The 19,782-nt window shown below is 36.2% G+C and overlaps 1 protein-coding gene across 3 annotated transcripts in view; it reads left to right on the top strand.

Moving 5' to 3' along the window:
- The window catches only part of LOC140158624 (splicing factor 3B subunit 1-like), a 45,954-nt gene extending 26,379 nt beyond the window's left edge, over positions 1-19,575 (top strand). For all 3 annotated transcript variants that reach the window (XM_072181785.1, XM_072181787.1, XM_072181786.1), the window contains 7 exons: positions 1,958-2,179; positions 2,611-2,793; positions 3,873-4,051; positions 4,591-4,776; positions 5,401-5,673; positions 16,449-16,665; positions 17,470-19,575. In XM_072181785.1, the coding sequence (XP_072037886.1) occupies positions 1,958-2,179; positions 2,611-2,793; positions 3,873-4,051; positions 4,591-4,776; positions 5,401-5,673; positions 16,449-16,665; positions 17,470-17,628 (1,419 nt within the window). In that variant the 3' untranslated portion in view covers positions 17,629-19,575. The remainder of the gene's footprint in view (positions 1-1,957; positions 2,180-2,610; positions 2,794-3,872; positions 4,052-4,590; positions 4,777-5,400; positions 5,674-16,448; positions 16,666-17,469) is intronic.
- The last annotated feature ends 207 nt before the right edge of the window (positions 19,576-19,782 follow it).

Here is a 19,782-nt window from a genome sequence, read left to right as displayed (position 1 = left end):
TGTTGTAGGGGCATGAAACTTGGTGGGTACAGTCAACATTTAAAGCCAAATTTTTGGAAGGTCATTTCAAGGTCACCAGGAGTCATCTGAGGTCAAATTAGTAAAAACTGTTGTACGGGCATGAAACTTGGTGGTACAGTCAACATTTAAAGCCACATGTTTGGAAGGTCATTTCAAGGTCACCAGGGGTCATCTGAGGTCAAATTAGTAAAAACTGTTGTACGGGCATGAAACTTGGTGGGTACAGTCAACATTTAAAGCCACATTTTTGGAAGGTCATTTCAAGGTCACCAGGGGTCATCTAAGGTCAAATTAGTAAAAACTGTTGTAGGGGCATGAAACTTGGTGGGTACAGTCAACATTTAAAGCCAAATTTTTGGAAGGTCATTTCAAGGTCACCAGGGGTCATCTGAGGTCAAATTAGTAAAAACTGTTGTACGGGCATGAAACTTGGTGGGTACAGTCAACATTTAAAGCCACATTTTTGGAAGGTCATTTCAAGGTCACCAGGGGTCATCTGAGGTCAAATTAGTAAAAACTGTTGTACGGGCATGAAACTTGGTGGGTACAGTCAACATTTAAAGCCAATTTTTGGAAGGTCATTTCAAGGTCACCAGGGGTCATCTGAGGTCAAATTAGTAAAAACTGTTGTACGGGCATGAAACTTGGTTGGTACAGTCAACATTTAAAGCCAAATTTTTGGAAGGTCATTTCAAGGTCACCAGGGGTCATCTGAGGTCAAATTAGTAAAAACTGTTGTACGGGCATGAAACTTGGTTGGTACAGTCAACATTTAAAGCCAAATTTTTGGAAGGTCATTTCAAGGTCACCAGGGGTCATCTGAGGTCAAATTAGTAAAAACTGTTGTACGGGCATGAAACTTGGTGGGTACAGTCAACATTTCAAGCCAAATTTTTGGAAGGTCATTTCAAGGTCACCAGGGGTCATCTGAGGTCACATTAAGTAAAAACTGTTGTACGGGCATGAAACTTGGTGGGTACAGTCAACATTTAAAGCCAAATTTTTGGAAGGTCATTTCGAGGTCACTAGGGGTCATCTGAGGTCAAATGAGTAAAAACTGTTGTGTGGGCATGAAACTTGGTGGGTACAGTCAACATTTAAAGCTCAATTTTTGGAAGGTCATTTCAAGGTCACCTGGGGTCATCTGAGGTCAAATTTAGTACAAACTGTTGTACAGGCATGAAACTTGGTGGGTACAGTCAACATTTAAAGCCCCATTTTTGGAAGGTCGTTTTGAGGTCACCAGGGGTCATCTGAGGTCAAATTAGTAAAAACTGTTGGTCGGGCATGAATCTTGGTGGGTACAGTCAACATTTAAAGCCAAATTTTGGAAGGTCATTTCGAGGTCACCAGGGGTCATCTGAGGTCAAAATAGTAAAAACTGTCGTATGGGCATGAAACCTGGTGGGTACAGTCAACATTTAAAGCCAAATTTTTGGAAGGTCATTTCGAGGTCACCAGGGGTCATCTGAGGTCAAATTAGTAAAAACTTTCAGATAGGCATGAAATTCGGTGGGTACAGTCAACATTTAAAGCCAAATTTTTGGACGGTCATTTCAGGGTCACCAGGGTCATCTGAGGTCAAATTAGTAAAACCTGTTGCATGGGCATGAAACTTGATGGGTACGGTTACCATCAGCCAGATAATCGTGCCCAGCCGATAACCACCAAATTCATTTACCTCTGCCAAAAGTAATCGCGAAAGCAGGTGAGACTCGTGGTTCGAGAACCGCCTTGTTTTACTGGTAGTGAGGATATATGGTGAAAACCTATGTGATATAAGATTGCGAGTTGGCATGGTAAGCATGCAGAATGGCTTACGTCAGTGTAAATGGGAACTTCATTGATGTGTATATAATTTTCACCTATTACAAGGTGAACGAAATATAGATTTGCATATTCTAACTCCTATTTTTCTTCAAATGTTTCTTTATAGTTGGTAGACACCACAGTAGAACTAGCCAACAAAGTGGGAGCAGCTGAAATCATTGGACGTGTTGTAGACGACCTGAAAGATGAGGCTGAGCAGTATCGTAAAATGGTGATGGAGACCATCGAGAAAGTCATGGCAAACCTTGGCTCGGCCGACATAGATTCACGTCTAGAGGAACAGCTTATTGATGGTATCTTGTATGCCTTCCAGGAGCAGACCACAGAGGTAAGAACTACCAGTAGGTTCCCAGACTCTCAGTAATCAATAATTGGGGAATTGAGGAAGCCAGGTTGGACTGAATGCTTTCCAAGGCACTCTAGGTGGATAGTAAAAACAAAAGCAAACAGCTAACAGATAATGTTCATAAAATTCATAGCTGCAAAGAGTCTGACCAGAAACATTTTACAAAGGCAATCTCAGGATACAAGATGGAAGGAGAGAGGATAGCTAACATTGTACCAGCCACATATTAGACTGTAGAAATGCAAAAGTGAGATTCTGCTAGACTGATTGTACTAGATCAAGCAAAATTACAGTTATGTTCTCTTTTAGTAGGCCGTAATATAAGCTGTGTTTATCAGCAATGATTTATTCGCTCTCTTGTCATAAAAAATGTAATTCTAATGTTTGACATGATCCATTGTTTTTCTTTGCAGGACTCTGTGATGTTGAATGGTTTTGGTACAGTTGTGAATGCCCTGAGTAAACGAGTGAAGCCATACTTGCCACAGATCTGTGGTACCATTCTATGGCGTCTCAACAACAAAGCAGCCAAAGTAAGACAGCAGGCAGCAGATCTTATCTCCAGAATCGCTGTGGTTATGAGAACGTGTCAAGAGGTAAGCCTGTCTTATTTCAATCAGAATTTATTTGTTGCCTCAAGTTAGCCAAGATAGACACTAGCCTCCATTCATAACCTCATTAATATACGCGATATAAGTCTGTGTTCCAATCAAAAGAAATTGATTGCCTGACATGCACTTGGTTATAACATGAAAAGTTAAGTTGTGAAATTGTCGGTTTTGTTTTGGGCCTCACTATATCTCGGCCCAAAACAAAGCCCTCCAATTTCCCACAATGACCTCAAAATAGATGGTGCACAGTTATTATTGTCTGATGATAGCTTAGTTGGTTAAAGCACTGGCTGGATAGATATCCAGTGGTCCCAATCCTGGTCAGTATTTTTTTTAATCAAGTAACTCTTAATCAAGGTATATTTTGTTTCCAAATTGGAGAAGAGCTTAGCTTCTTCCAGTGATGTAAAGAACTGATTCTATTGGAATGGGACATTTATGTTTTTAAAAAGCCTCAAGACTGATTGGTCTTTAGGTTCCTTTCCAGCAACCAACATTGTCTTTTTTCTTATTAGACTTGAAGCAGTAGTAGTTGTGTCTTTATTTCTTTATTACAATTATTGGTACATAAAAAAAAACCCACAAAACTTGGCATAAAAAAAGTGCAGAAGGGAAACTCGGACAAATAGAAAACTATCAATTCGTCGGCTTCATTCCATAGTGGCATAAAGTGATTTTTGGTCATTTTGTTGAAAATTTGCACATGTTTTTAATGATGTTCTCTTTCATTTTGCCAAGTGTCGGCAGTCAAAATTAGCTAATTAATCTAACATGATTTTCTCGAAAATGTTGTTTATTCGCGGTGACCCACGATATGGCAATATGGAATACAGCCAAAGAATTGTTCAAATAAAAGTTTCAAAACTGAATGATCAATGATACCACCTCATGACAAACTTTTAGTCTTCTATTAGACATGAAGCAGTACTATCCTCCATGTTCATAGCATTTTGATTTGAAAGTGTTTTTATGGTGATTATCAACAAAGATTATTATGCTATAATTTTTCCTGGATGTCTGGTGTACAAACTAACTCTGTTTCTTTCTGATTTTGTTGATTTCAGGAGAAACTTATGGGTCATTTAGGTGTAGTGTTATACGAGTACCTGGGAGAAGAATACCCTGAAGTATTGGGCAGCATCCTGGGTGCTCTCAAGTCAATTGTCAATGTTATTGGTATGCATAAGATGACTCCGCCCATCAAAGATCTCTTACCAAGGCTAACACCCATCTTGAAAAACAGGTGAGATAGTTTCTTGTCATTTGGGTATTACTAAAAATTAAACTGTACAACGTTCTTTGGCTACATATTACGTACAGCATCTATAGTAGGAGTTTCCGGACAATTTTTAACCGGACAGAATTTATACGCCAAAGCATTGTACATCTGCCACTATTATAAACCCGCTTTGTGAGTGAACTTCCTTTGTGTATTTATACTGAGGAGTCTGGACTAAATGTTGCATACAAAAGAGATAGGCACTCAAGTCTAGAAATCAATAAGTACCATGTCTCCACACAGAAGTTGTAGTGTAGTCTACTTACTGTTAGCAATGAGCACAAACATATATCAGAAATACTGATTAATGTAAACAATGGTAGGCTGATGGTTATAAAAAATATTCAATTAAAGTAATTTGATAAAATCTAACACTTCCTTCATAAATATTTTGTACAAGCAAGCACTAAATGTTTGAATATGAAACTTGATGTTCAAGAACATTCAAGTTATCAATTCAACTGAACTGTATTAAAACCTTCAACTTTTTTTTCTTTTTCCAGACATGAGAAAGTGCAAGAGAACTGCATAGATTTAGTTGGTCGTATTGCAGACAGGGGAGCCGAGTATGTATCAGCCAGAGAATGGATGAGAATATGTTTTGAATTACTAGAACTACTTAAAGCACACAAGAAAGCTATCAGAAGAGCTACTGTCAACACATTTGGTTACATTGCCAAAGCTATCGGGTAAGACAAAGTTAATATATTTTCTTCAGATGTAGACATGAGCCCAATTGCAGTCCTTCAACATTGATGGGGTGGGGCTAATTGACATTACACTCTTCTCCACTCTTTTGATGAGAATTACAGCCACTAGTTGTTTAACTTGTGATCGTCGAGTATTAAGGTAACTGCAACAGATGTAGTTCCTTGTATGTGCTGAGAAAAAGTATATGCATACAGATAATAAATTTAAAAAGGGGGGAGGTTAAGGCGACGCAAAAAAAGACCTTGTTCTACAAGCCTACCAAACTAGATTTGGTGGGTTTTTTCCTGTATTTAAAATCAGCTGGATTATTGGGGGGAGGGGGGCAATAGATGATTTAGACTGAAAAAATGTTGAATTTTTAGGGTAATTTAACTTATTTGCAAAAGCCAGAAAAAAACTACTTGACCGACCATACTGTCTGCTCGTAGAACAGGTGGGGTGTTTATCACCTAACCACTAAATATTGATATGCTCACGGCTACATGTACAGGGTAGTGATAAAAATACTTCATACAATAATATTAATGTGTATATGATACTTTTAACTGTGTGGTGTTTCCCACTTCACTCACTTTATCTGCTATGTTTATTTCCCTTCACAGTCCACATGATGTACTCGCCACACTCCTCAACAACCTCAAAGTCCAAGAAAGACAGAATCGTGTATGTACCACAGTAGCTATTGCCATTGTGGCAGAGACTTGTTCACCTTTCACCGTACTACCGGCATTGATGAATGAGTATAGAGTTCCAGAACTGAATGTTCAGAATGGCGTACTGAAATCGTTATCGTTCTTGTTTGAGTACATTGGTGAGATGGGTAAAGATTATATTTATGCCGTCACCCCTCTACTGGAAGATGCATTGATGGACAGGTGAGATTAATTGGTTGATTAGGTTTTGATTGATATGACCTGATGATTGAAATATATTTATTTTATTCAATTTATTGTGCTGTCATCATCTATTTTGATGTATTGGATATATATATTTCAGTCATGTTATCTGACAATGCCAGCCATCTGTAGGGCTTAAATTTAGTGTTTTGTTGTTGATTTTGTCACCTTCTTTTTTTTTCAATCACTCAGTGGAAATCTTAACTTGAAGAGTTCAGATGCAAAATGCGACATACGCCATATTCAATTTTTTTCCCGCTAAAACCACCAACATCTGCCCTATAATGCTAGCTTTAAATTTACACCATACTTTAAAAATCCAATCTATATTTTTGAAACTATGATAAAAAACAACACATTCCTTATTATGTTCTTTTTATTTGACAAGTTAATATTTACCTATATCTCAAATCGAGAAAAAAGGATGTTGCTTTTCTGCATCTGAAGTCTTCACTCATATCAAGATTTTATTATTTCACATAAGATGAGTAGAAATTACAAATAATATTATGTTACATAAAATGAATAGTAACTGCTGAATATGATGCAGAAATATACCATCACTTATAAAATGATCACATGGCTTATCAGCTTCACTATGTAATAATCCATCTTATAGTGGTCTGCCTTCCCATGTTTGCTGATAAGCAAACACTGTTTGTATAGTATTTTATTACCACATGAGGTTTTTCAATAAAGGTGGTTTTATTGTTCAAACAAATTTCAGTTGGTTGCTCAACACGTTAAAGTCAATGAACAAAGAAAATGTAATAAAGCTGATGCATGTGTGATTTTGTTGGATTTTCTACCTGCCTTGTTTTGGCCAAAAAAAAGTTTGTCTCAAAGCTCATGAGTGGTTTGAAATCAAATGCAAAATGCGATTTTGTTTCCCGACTTGGTATTTTTATGGTATTTTGAGGAAAAAATTTTCAGATTTTCGCTGATTTTTTTTCTGTAAAAATTGAATTTTTTTTTTCACATCGCGCAATTTTACAAATGTGCACTCGAGCTTTGAGACAAAGTTGGCAAACCTTTTTTTTTTGCCTTATAACAGTTGCAAGTGCTAACATTTGGGCTTATAACAGTTGCAAGTGCTAATAGGCCAATAGCATTAGCTCATATATCATTAAAAGGTTAACATTTCTCATAACAAGCTGATTTTTTCAGGATAGGTCCAGGAATATGTATAGAATCAAATTCCAAAAGTCCCCGAGAATCCCCTTGTGCTTCCTTCAAAATCCAAGATGGCGTCGAAACGGGCCGCCATTTTCAGTTTTTATCATAATTTTGCCCCCAGACATGTTAAAATCACAAACAAAGCATCTAAATATATGTTTTGAGGTACAAGGAATGTTTTGAAAACATTTGCAAGAGGTTTCAATGATCCTAAGTAGCCAAAATCCAAGATGGCGTCCAAAATGGCCGTCATTTTCAGTTTTATCATAACTTTGCACCCAGACATGTTAAAATCACAAACAAAGCATCTAAATATATATTTTGAGGTACAAGGGACGTTTTAAAAATATTTACAAGAGGTTTCAATGATCCTAAGTAGCCAAATTCCAATATGGCGGCCAAAATGGCTGCCATTTTAGTAAGTAAAATTAGTTTTCAACCAGACTTGTTAAATACATATACAAAATATCTCACATAGGTTTGAGGTACAATGGATATATTCAAAATGTACTTGAAGGATTTCAATACCTAGATATAAAGCCAAAATACAAGATGGCGTCCAAAATGACCACCTAAGAAGTGTTTAAGATGTGTTAATTGGCATTGAAGAAAGTTCGAAACTCATGATTTGTAAGCAGACTTATAATGCACATCATCCAAATTCACTACCATTATTACCATCATTATTTTACAATATTGATTCAGTGCTTTTACCATGTGTACAATACAATAGTTACCATTATTTTCTATTTGCCTCCAAACTACAACCCAGGAAAAAAAGGTTGGCACAGTTTGCCTGTCTTTTGGTATATCTCTGCCCCCGCTCCCCCCAATTCAATGTTGGACCAAGCCATGTTGTCAACAGGTCCATGAGACCCTCCAACATTGAATGATGGGGAGTGGGGAAGGATGAGATATAGGGGAGTCTGTACAACACATGTATTGTATGCATGTTTTCCTCGCCTCCCCAATTTTAATAGGGCTCGCATTTCCATTGTTTAGTGCATGTGTGCCAACTATTAATTTCCGGGTTGTCGAATCAATTCCAAAAATATGCATCTAATTTCATATTTTGGCTTGTAAAATAAAAACCGTTAAATGTATGGCCACCAAATTTTCAGGAAATAATCCTCACATTCATATCAATATATGAAATTAATATAAACAAAAAATATTGTGAAATAAGGTATAAGTCAAACGAATATTATATAATTGTCGATTATTTTCGAAGTTTAAAGCTATGATAACTCGTCCAAAATATGCATCTAACTTCATATTTTGGTTTATAAACTAAAACCATAAAAGGTATGAGCACCAAATTTTCAGGGAGTAATCCTCACATTCATATCAATATGTAAAGTTCATATTGATAAAAAATATTGTGAAATAAGGAATAAGTCAAAAGAATATTATATGATTGCCGATTATTTTCGTAGTTTAAAGCTATGATAATTCTTCCAAAAATGCATCTAATTTCATATTTTGGCTTATAAAATATAAAGCATTAAGCATATGGCCACCAAATGTTCATGGATTAATCCCCATATTCGTTTCAATATGCAAAAATTAAAATTAATCAAAAATATTATCGATAATCAATTATTATCGATTATCGATAATCAATAAATCCTTTTCTAATATTCAATGTTTAAAATGTATAGGCCTCACGCAACCAACAAAACTGTATATCTGCAGTAATTTGAAAATATGACTTTCTCCTAAGTGCTATAAAAGCATCATTTTTTTACCATTTATATGCACATCATATCTCATGCAACCTGAAGGAATGAAACTTGTTTCCGGTTTGGATTGTAACACCTTAAAATTCACATTTTTCGTAAAAAACGGTTCAAATATTTTTTTCTGAATTGAAAAATCTCTCATGGTATATAATGGCCATATTAGGCATTGTGATTGGCAATTTCAAACTTTTTTAGTTCAAGCATCATGGCCGTGGACACGTGATGCTCTGTTTTGAAAGCCATCCGAGTTTCCATTTTGACAAACAACTCGGTGACGCAATTATGGTGATATTTGTACAGTGCCGTAAAATAAAGGTAGAAATACAGAAAAAAAGAAGGACGGACATTGGCAAAAATTAATAGAATGATGAATATAATATGATGAAGGATATTGTAAAATAATAAAAAAAAAGAAAAGAAAAAGAAATCTAAATATATTCAGGGGCTCGAACCCGTGTTCCAATCGCCTGTGGCAGATGCGTATCCATTGAACCACAGAGCTGTGTAACTTCAACAGGCTTAAACTATAATATAATGCTATTCAAGATGCATGTATACAAATATCGCTCTACATAAAACGGTATACAGTCCAAAAATTACTTTTTTACGACATTTGTTTCATTAACTGAATATTTATCATAAAACTGAGGTGTTGGCTGACATTAGCCAACACATTTATTTCAGTTTTGGGCCGTAAAAGACTTTGGGACATAAAAGCGAGCGATGTACGTTTGTATAAATCTTGAAAGTAATATTATATTAAAATTCTTTACTCTTTTAACAGCGTGTATACCGGCGATTTTGATCCCGTAGTCATCTTATCAGGACAAAACTGGAACACGGGTGAAGCCCTGAATGTATTTAGATTTCTTTCTCATTTTTATTTTACAATATTCTTCATCATATTATATTTGTCATAAGCCAATGTCCATTTTTATTTTCAATATTCTTCATTTTTTCTGTATGTCTACCTATTTTACGGCACTGTACAAATATCATCGTAATTTCCGCACTGATGATGTTTTTATATAAACATACATAAAATTGCCCTATCTATGATAATGGGTGCAATTACATTAATTTGATGTAATAATAGCTAATTGAAAATTGCTCATTCAGTTCTTTTTATTTATCATTTGAATTAGAAGCAATTCGATGTAATACTGCATTTAAAAATCATTCTTTCTTTTTTTGTCAGTTTTCGCGTAATTCAGACCCAAGCCAAGACGCTTAAAACCACGCATTAGCGATGTTTTTAATGACCACTCCCTAAAGAAACAAATACATTTTTTCAATTTTTTTATTTATCGTAAAGCCCTATCACTTATATGTTTTTGTGTGAAATATGAAGATAATTCAACATTCCGTTGCAAAGTTATTGAGTAAAAAGCGGAAAACAGATGCAATATTTAGGATTTGACTCGGACAACCCAGGAAAAAAAGGTTGGCACAGTTTGCCTGTCTTTTGGTATATCTCTGCCCCCGCTCCCCCAATTCAATGTTGGACCAAGCCATGTTGTCAACAGGTCCATGAGACCCTCCAACATTGAATGATGGGGAGTGGGGAAGGATGAGATATAGGGGGGAGTCTGTACAACACATGTATTGTATGCATGTTTTCCTCGCCTCCCCAATTTTAATAGGGCTCGCATTTCCATTGTTTAGTGCATGTGTGCCAACTATTAATTTCCGGGTTGTCGAATCAATTCCAAAAATATGCATCTAATTTCATATTTTGGCTTGTAAAATAAAAACCGTTAAATGTATGGCCACCAAATTTTCAGGAAATAATCCTCACATTCATATAAATATATGAAATTAATATAAACAAAAAATATTGTGAAATAAGGTATAAGTCAAACGAATATTATATAATTGTCGATTATTTTCGAAGTTTAAAGCTATGATAACTCGTCCAAAATATGCATCTAACTTCATATTTTGGTTTATAAAATAAAAACCATAAAAGGTATGAGCACCAAATTTTCAGGGAGTAATCCTCACATTCATATCAATATGTAAAGTTCATATTGATAAAAATATTGTGAAATAAGGAATAAGTCAAAAGAATATTATATGATTGCCGATTATTTTCGTAGTTTAAAGCTATGATAATTCTTCCAAAAATGCATCTAATTTCATATTTTGGCTTATAAAATATAAAGCATTAAGCATATGGCCACCAAATGTTCATGGATTAATCCCCATATTCGTTTCAATATGCAAAAATTAAAATTAATCAAAAATATTATCGATAATCAATTATTATCGATTATCGATAATCAATAAATCCTTTTCTAATATTCAATGTTTAAAAATGTATAGGCCTACGCAACCAACAAAACTGTATATCTGCAGTAATTTGAAAATATGACTTTCTCCTAAGTGCTATAAAAGCATCATTTTTTTACCATTTATATGCACATCATATCTCATGCAACCTGAAGGAATGAAACTTGTTTCCGAATAAGATTGTAACACCTTAAAATTCACATTTTCGTAAAAACGGTTCAAATATTTTTTCTGAATTGAAAAATCTCTCATGGTATATAATGGCCATATTAGGCATTGTGATTGGCAATTTCAAACTTTTTTAGTTCAAGCATCATGGCCGTGGACACGTGATGCTCTGTTTTGAAAGCCATCCGAGTTTCCATTTTGACAAACAACTTGGTGCTGCAATTATGGTGATATTTGTACAGTGCCGTAAAATAAAGGTAAAAAAAAAGAAAAAAAAGAAGGACGGACATTGGCAAAAATTAATAGAATGATGAATATAATATGATGAAGGATATTGTAAAATAATAACAAAAAGAAAAGAAAAAAGAAATCTAAATATATTCAGGGGCTCGAACCCGTGTTCCAATCGCCTGTGGCAGATGCGTATCCATTGAACCACAGAGCTGTGTAACTTCAACAGGCTTAAACTATAATATAATGCTATTCAAGATGCATGTATACAAATATCGCTCTACATACGGTATACAGTCCAAAAAATTACTTTTTTACGGCATTTGTTTCATTAACTGAATATTTATCATATAGCAGGTGTTGGCTGACATTATGCTCCACATTTATTTCAGTTTTGGGCCGGGGTAAAATGACTTTGGGAAAAAAAACGAACGATGTACACGTTTGTATAAATAAAAAAGAAAGTAATATTATATTAAAATTCTTTACTCTTTAAAGCGTGTATACCGTCCGATTTTGTCCCGTAGTCATTTATCCCGGACAAAACTGAACTAAATGTGAAGCACAATGTCAGCCAACACCTGCTATATGATAAATATTCAGTTAATGAAACAAATGCCGTAAAAAGTAATTTTTGGACTGTATACCGTGACGAGCGTAGATATTTATATACATGCATCTTGAATAGCATTATATTATAGTTTAAGCCTGTTGAAGTTACACAGCTCTGTGGCGCAATTGATACGGCATCTGCCTCAGGCGCAGTGGAACACGGGTTCGAGCCCCTGAATGTATTTAGATTTCTTTCTCATTTTTATTTTACAATATTCTTCATCATATTATATTTGTCATAAGCCAATGTCCGTCTTTTTTTCTGTATGTCTACCTATATTTTACGGCACTGTACAAATATCATCGTAATTTCCGCACTGATGATGTTTTTATATAAACATACATAAAATTGCCCTATCTATGATACGGGTGCAATTACATTAATTTGATGTAATAATAGCTAATTGAAAATTGCTCATTCAGTTCTTTTTATTTATCATTTGAATTAGAAGCAATTCGATGTAATACTGCATTTAAAAATCATTCTTTCTTTTTTTGTCAGTTTTCGCGTAATTCAGACCCAAGCCAAGACGCAAAACCACGCATTAGCGATGTTTTTAATGACCACTCCCTAAAGAAACAAATACATTTTTTCAATTTTTTTATTTATCGTAAAGCCCTATCACTTATATGTTTTTGTGTGAAATATGAAGATAATTCAACATTCCGTTGCAAAGTTATTGAGTAAAAGCGGAAAACAGATGCAATATTTAGGATTTGACTCGGACAACCCAGGAAAAAAAGGTTGGCACAGTTTGCCTGTCTTTTGGTATATCTCTGCCCCGCTCCCCAATTCAATGTTGGACCAAGCCATGTTGTCAACAGGTCCATGAGACCCTCCAACATTGAATGATGGGGAGTGGGGAAGGATGAGATATAGGGGGGAGTCTGTACAACACATGTATTGTATGCATGTTTTCCTCGCCTCCCCAATTTTAATAGGGCTCGCATTTCCATTGTTTAGTGCATGTGTGCCAACTATTAATTTCCCGGGTTGTAGCTGAGCTCATGCCAAGATGACTTAAGCCTATGTTCACATCGGTATACATGTGATGTAATGCAATCAAATGGTATTATACCTTAAACTTAATCAACTTGCACTGTGTCTTCTGCATTAATGTTCTGCAATGTTGGTTTGGTCTCCTCCTCATTGTCCCCAACTAATACAGGTGCTGTGTTGCTGCAAGACTGACCACAGCATTTGCTGCACATCAATGTACAGAAGAGTCTCAAGTTTCTTGCAGCTGCATGTCATGTTGTTGCATCTTGTTTGCATCCACATGATACCATGTTGAGCAATGTGTCTGGTGCAACAGCGAGTTCTGTTTCTACTTGAACAAGAATTCCATCTTGTGATCTCCATCCCCAGTCAGTTGGACTTAGGTTGTTCCCCATCCATTCTTGAACCGTGAGGAAAGTGCGGAATGAGTGCTGTTTTGCAGCAGCACAAGTTGGGGTAGACTACCCCGTAGTCCACTTGCCCATTGTGCATACTCTGGATATTGTATTTAAGCTTAAAACTCTGATTTAATTAATGTGTGCACAATTGATAGATTTTCACATATGTTCTTTTCAGTCACCCTACTCCCTCTGTTTGTTAGCTTCCCAAGTGGACTACTGACTTTGGATTGTGGTTTTCATGCTTAACACGGCTGTCTATGAGCTTCTATGGATGAGATTGTCGGAAATCTGGCCTACTAAAATTGGCCATGATGTAATGCATCTTTAAATGGATCTGGCTTGTGATTGGTCACCCCGATCTCGTTATGGTTTAAATCCTCCGGGTACCTGTCATTACCATTAATAACTACATGGTACACAAGTATGTGGCCTACCCCGCCTTTGTGTTGTGTAATTGCATGAACGCGTCTTGTATTTGCTTGCGGTTAAATTTGATTGATAAACAAGTATGATTGACAGTGTGAGTGTTAGGGACTTTGCCCGTTCAAAATCCTGTTTAAAATTGAAAGTCCATAGTCTAAAGTTGGGGGTAAACTCGCGAGCTCAAATGAAGAGCTAAGGGAACTGCGACCAATTGCCCGTTTGTATACAGTGTGGCGGTATTCATTCAATGAACCATTGCTAACCCCATACATCTTCAGGATGAAGCTCTCCCCTGCTCTCTGTACCTCATCATGCATGCTGCTGGCATTTGTAAAGGTATCTAACAAGTCATATTCATGTTTCTTGTTCGGGGTTTGCGCTTTCCTCGACGATAAATGGCTGAGACTGTGTCACAGCCTGTAATAGCGTGAAGAGACATCAAAGCAGGTGAAAGCAGAATTGGGAAGCTGTGGGTGCAATACATCAGACAGGTGGCCCTTATTCGGCATTTCATTAGAGCTGAACGAACAGGGAATTGGAAGCTCCACCTCTACTGCATAAGAGAGATGATGCCTCACTTCTACGCTGCAGGGCATCTCCACTATGCCAAATCTGCAAGGTTGTATTTACAACAGATGGAGTCTTTGGGGAAAAACATGCCCCCAGATGAGTACCAACTGTTCACAGACAAGGGATATTTCACCATCCGACGTCTAGATTTTTTCTGGGGTGGAAACTTCTCTGACCAAACCATTGAGCAGTTTTTTGTTGTGGACTTTGAAGACATCAGGGGGAATGACACATGGTCGCGGCATCACAGACAGTACATTAACCAAGTGAGTCCACACACTTTCTCGATGTGCCCCAGATTATGATGCTTTAGAGCAGTTCACGGGTGTTCATACGGGAACATAAGGGATCATATAAAGTTTTTGTTGGTTGGTTGAAGGCACATCCCCCTTTGCTGGGTATGGACCGGTGGAAGTTGGCACGAAGGCAGCAATAGAAATTGCGGGTACGAAGTTTACAAACATTGCCTTACGCCCGAAATGACAAGGTTACTATGATTGGAGCAAAGGACAAGATGGTGCGAGTTAGGGGACAACAAGTAGAAGTGAATCCGACTCTATTATTTAATAGAATCACATGTGTACTGAACAACAGCTCTGAGATAGCGTCGTTCTTTACGTACGAACTAGGTCCGCAGCCACCTTCTCTCTTTGAAGATGACCTTATGCGTAAATCGCCAAAGAGTTCCATGGGCCTTCTGTTGAAATCGTTCACTGAGCATTCCAAGCTGTCAGAGAATTGTCTCTTTGTAGTAGATGGTGGTTACCTACTTCGACATGCCATTTGGCCACATCCCTCCACCTATGCAGGTATATGTCAGAATTACACATCACACATGCTAAAGCATTATGGAGCACACCCGATTGTTGTATTTGATGGATATGGCACTTTTCTCACGGTTCAAGAATGGACGGGGAACAACCTAAGTCCAACTGACTGGGGATGGAGATCACAAGATGGAATTCTTGTTCCAGTAGAAACAGAACTCGCTGTTGCACCAGACACATTGCTCAACATGATATCATGTGGATGCAAACAAGATGGCTGCAACAACATGACATGCAGCTGCAAGAAACTTGAGACTCTTCTGTACATTGATGTGCAGTAAATGCTGTGGTCAGTCTTGCAGCAACACAGCACCTGTACTAGTTGGGGACAATGAGGAGGAGACCGAACCAGCATTGAAGAACATTAATGCCGAAAACACAGTGCAAGTTGATCAAGTTTAAGGTGTACCATTTGATTGCATTACATCACGGGGATACCGATGTGAACATAGGCTTAAGCCATCTTGGCATGAGCTCAGCTCTTTTGGAGGCAAATAGAAAATAATGGTAACTATTGTATTGTACACATGTTAAAAGCACTGAATCAATATTGTAAAATAATGATGGTAATAATGGCAGTGATTTTGGATGATGTGCATTACAAGTCTGCTTACAAATCATGAGTTTTGAACTTTCTCCAATGCCAATTAACACATCTTAAACACATGTCTGGTTGAAAACTAATTTTACTTACTAAAAAGGCGGCCATTTTGTCCACCATATTGGAATTTGGCTACTTAGGATCATTGAAACCTTTTGCAAATGTTTTTAAAACATTCCTTGTACCTCAAAATATATATTTAGATGCTTTGTTTGTGATTTAACATGTCTGGGGGCAAAGTTATGATAAAAACTGAAAATGGCGGCCATTTTGGACGCCATCTTGATTTTGGCTACTTAGGATTATTGAAACCTCTTGCAAATGTTTTAAAACATTCCTTGTACCTCAAAACATATATTTAGGTTCTTTGTTTGTGATTTTAACATGTCTGGGGCAAAGTTATGATAAAACTGAAAATGGTGGCCATTTTGGACGCCATCTTGGATTTTGAAGGAAGCACAAGGGGATTTTTGGGGACTTTTGGAATTTGATTCTACACATGTTCCTGGACCTATCCTGAAAAAATCAGCTTGTTATGAGAAATGTTAGGGTTATAGCTAATACTATTGGCCTATAACATGGCCTTGCATCATGTTATCAAACCATCTAGAAAATGAAATGCATTCCTTTCATATTTGAAACACAACTGTGTGTTATTAAAATACCACCGTCGCATCATTCTAACAATTACTTCCTTTTTTCCACCTGCAGAGATCTTGTCCATAGACAGACAGCATGTGCAGCTATCAAACACATGTCACTAGGAGTATTTGGTTTTGGTTGTGAAGATGCACTCATACATCTCTTGAACTTTGTGTGGCCTAACATATTTGAGACATCCCCTCATGTCATACAAGCTGTAATGGATGCCATAGAAGGGCTTAGAGTAGGCATTGGTCCCAACAAAATGATGCATTACACATTACAGGTGAGATGCTTTAATTTTATATGTTTGTGTGTTAAATATTAACATTGTATTGACAATATTCATTGAAACAAGAGGGGGGGGGGAGATGAAAATATCTTTCTCATCATATAGTAAAGCAAACAACATCATCCACAAGAAAAGCGTCGTTGTGGTATATTTCATTGCGACAAGCAATCTAATAAATGCAAATAGTACACATATGTGCAGAGATTAAAGAGAAAATACACATTTGTGACATGATCAAGGGGAATGAGACATATATTTCTAAAGAGGACATTTGGACCTTTCAGAAACTGAAAACCCCATGTTGATACGACTTCTCTTTGCGAAGTTACGTCACTTGATCAATCGCTGAAAACAATATAAAACAAAAGAATTTCAACACTTTCTTTGCCAATATCTCAAAATCAATATTAGCGACATCCGACTCATTTCCCTTGATCGTGTCACATTTTTGTTCTAAAATAATTGGATTTAATAGTAATCAGTAAATCTGATGTCGTTAGTAAGTATTATTTGGAGGAGTTTTGTTGAAAAATAGAGTGACAACATATATTTGCAGAAATTCAATGCACCATGCTTTATTGCGATTGGGTCACTTTGGGGCTAAAGCTGAATAATATTGCATTATTTATTAAGCATCATTTGGTACTCGTGTGTATGCGAGACACACAGCTACATCAAACCATGTGATACTCAACATTAATCTTAGCGAAATTAATTTTCTTTGAAAACAAAAAATGTATCTTGTGAATCATTCATTGACTAACATATTCTGTCTACTCTTCATCTTTTCTGCATTAGGGATTGTTTCATCCAGCAAGGAAAGTGAGGGATGTCTATTGGAAGATCTACAACACATTGTACATAGGAGCCCAAGATGCACTTGTTGCAGGCTACCCAAGAGTCACCAATGATGAAAAGAACCAATATGTCAGATATGAACTGGAATATTTCTTATAGTGGATGGACAATCGTTTTTCTCTTTTGTTTTTTCTGTGAAGAGACTTTGTAATGTTGTTGCATAAGATTACATATTTTTTAAGTTGCACTGTATCATATACGGCAGCCATTGTGTTTGATTTGTTTCAATATTAATCATCTGATTTCAAGTGAAGATCACAAAGCATTAGCTGCTTTTTGTCATAAATATTGTACTTTTCCCTTTTAAACATGCGGCCATGGGCTAGTGATACATGTTCAGCATACTCTGTTTAAAAAGAGCATTCTTTTATCTGCTTAGAGGGCAGCATAATTAAGGCCTGTTTTGAGTCAGCCTTCAGTTAAATTCCACACACTCATTGTGTGCTGCAAAATTAAATACATGTGGCAGACTGACAGTTGGTTTTCAAAATCTTACGTCACAATTGCCATTTTTAATATAATTATATCTTTTCAGAACTTGCACACTGCAAGAGGTCCACTTTTCTTAGAAATTATTGGATTATTGGACATTGAATTTTAACATCTTAACAGGTGCATGTGAATTAGATGTTATTGGATTTCAAAAGATGGACATTGAATTTTATCCTCCAACAGCTGCAGGGATATCTTCAAAGAAGATATTGCTTGTACCGGTACAAATGATTCTGTGCTCCTGTGTCATGATTCTGCTTAATTGAATTGTCGATGTAGTGTAATTGCTTCAATCAATGTAATTTAACAGTGATATGTTGATAATCATATATTTTTGCATTGGAATGCTTATATTACTCTGTTGTAAAGTGCTGCACAGTACTGGCATACAATGTTGTACTGTCCTGATTTAATCCAATTTCCAAAATAGCTTGGCATCAATTATAAGTTGTTGAAGTATTCATTTTGTCGTTGTGTTGTAAGCGCTTCCTTTTTGCTCCAAGTATAAATATTTATCAAACAGTTAGTTGAACAGGTGCAATTTATAAAGCATACTTTAGTGTATCCCATAAAGGCATAATAAATCATGTGGTGAATTTGGTGAAAAGTAAATTCCTACTGCAAAATTCTAGTTGCTTCCCAAATTTAATATTGTAATTTCTGTTAATTTAATTTATATGCCTTTGGGGAATACTAGCTATATACATGTAGGAGCAAAGTCTCTGGAGAGGTTTCCATTCCTTTTGGTTTCCTTCATTGCAATTACTTTTCCTCATAAGACTATAACAGAACTGTAGAACAATCTTGTAGGAAAAAAAATCTTATAGAAGTACATATTTTGTTCATAAATACTGATTTTTCCTGTCCAACCTCCACTAACATTAATACATATGTAACGTAACAGTTGGCAGCTCTGCTAGGGGCAAGGTTGACTTCTGATGAGTTGAAGTTGGTAATATTGCTTTAAACAGGCCAATATGAAGATCGGGAAATCCCAATACAGATTTGCAGTCAAAGTAAAAAAAAAGCTATATTGAATATTACAGGCTCATTTCAGAAGTATTAAGTATCACACCAATAAACAGGTTCATATCCTGAATGGGATATTCCAGTTGTAATCCATACACCCCAATGGAAGACATGACCTTAATCTCACAAACAGGGGATGTAGATAAAAAGAGTTAATAGCAAATCTGGATTTATTCATAAAATGTTACACAAGCATAACTTAATCCATGATAATAAAAGTGTAACTCGCCAAGGTCCTGACCAGTTTAAAAGAACATTGTGATATGTAAGGACAAGGTTACCTACCCAAATCTTAGTAAAAAAATGTTAATTGATGGTATTTAGTTACTGCACAAAACTGGCCAGTTGGCCTGGCCAACGATGTTAGACCTTGTGGAATAGCCCATTGACATGAAGTCAAGGTCTTAGGTTCCTGTTGTCAGTGCATGATAAAAAGTAAATTTATGTTATTGTGCAGCACACATTCCCAATATAACAATGAATTCACTGAAGATGAGAATAAAGTTTTAGTGTACAAATGTCTAAGCTTTTGTGTTAACCTGGTGTCATTTTCATTAGTCTTCAAAAGGTCATAACAACATTGATAATAAACTGAGCTCAAAAAGAAACTTATAATTTTTCACAAGGTCATATCTTGAAATCCTGTCCATCAAATTGAACCAAAATTACACACAAGTTTACTTCAATACTCTACTCTTAACACATGTCAGTAACCAAGCAGTTATCCAACTG

The sequence above is a fragment of the Amphiura filiformis genome, chromosome 8, assembly GCF_039555335.1.
Source record: "Amphiura filiformis chromosome 8, Afil_fr2py, whole genome shotgun sequence".
In the NCBI taxonomy this organism is placed as follows: domain Eukaryota; kingdom Metazoa; phylum Echinodermata; class Ophiuroidea; order Amphilepidida; family Amphiuridae; genus Amphiura; species Amphiura filiformis.
This window is presented reverse-complemented; position numbering and strand designations above follow the sequence as displayed.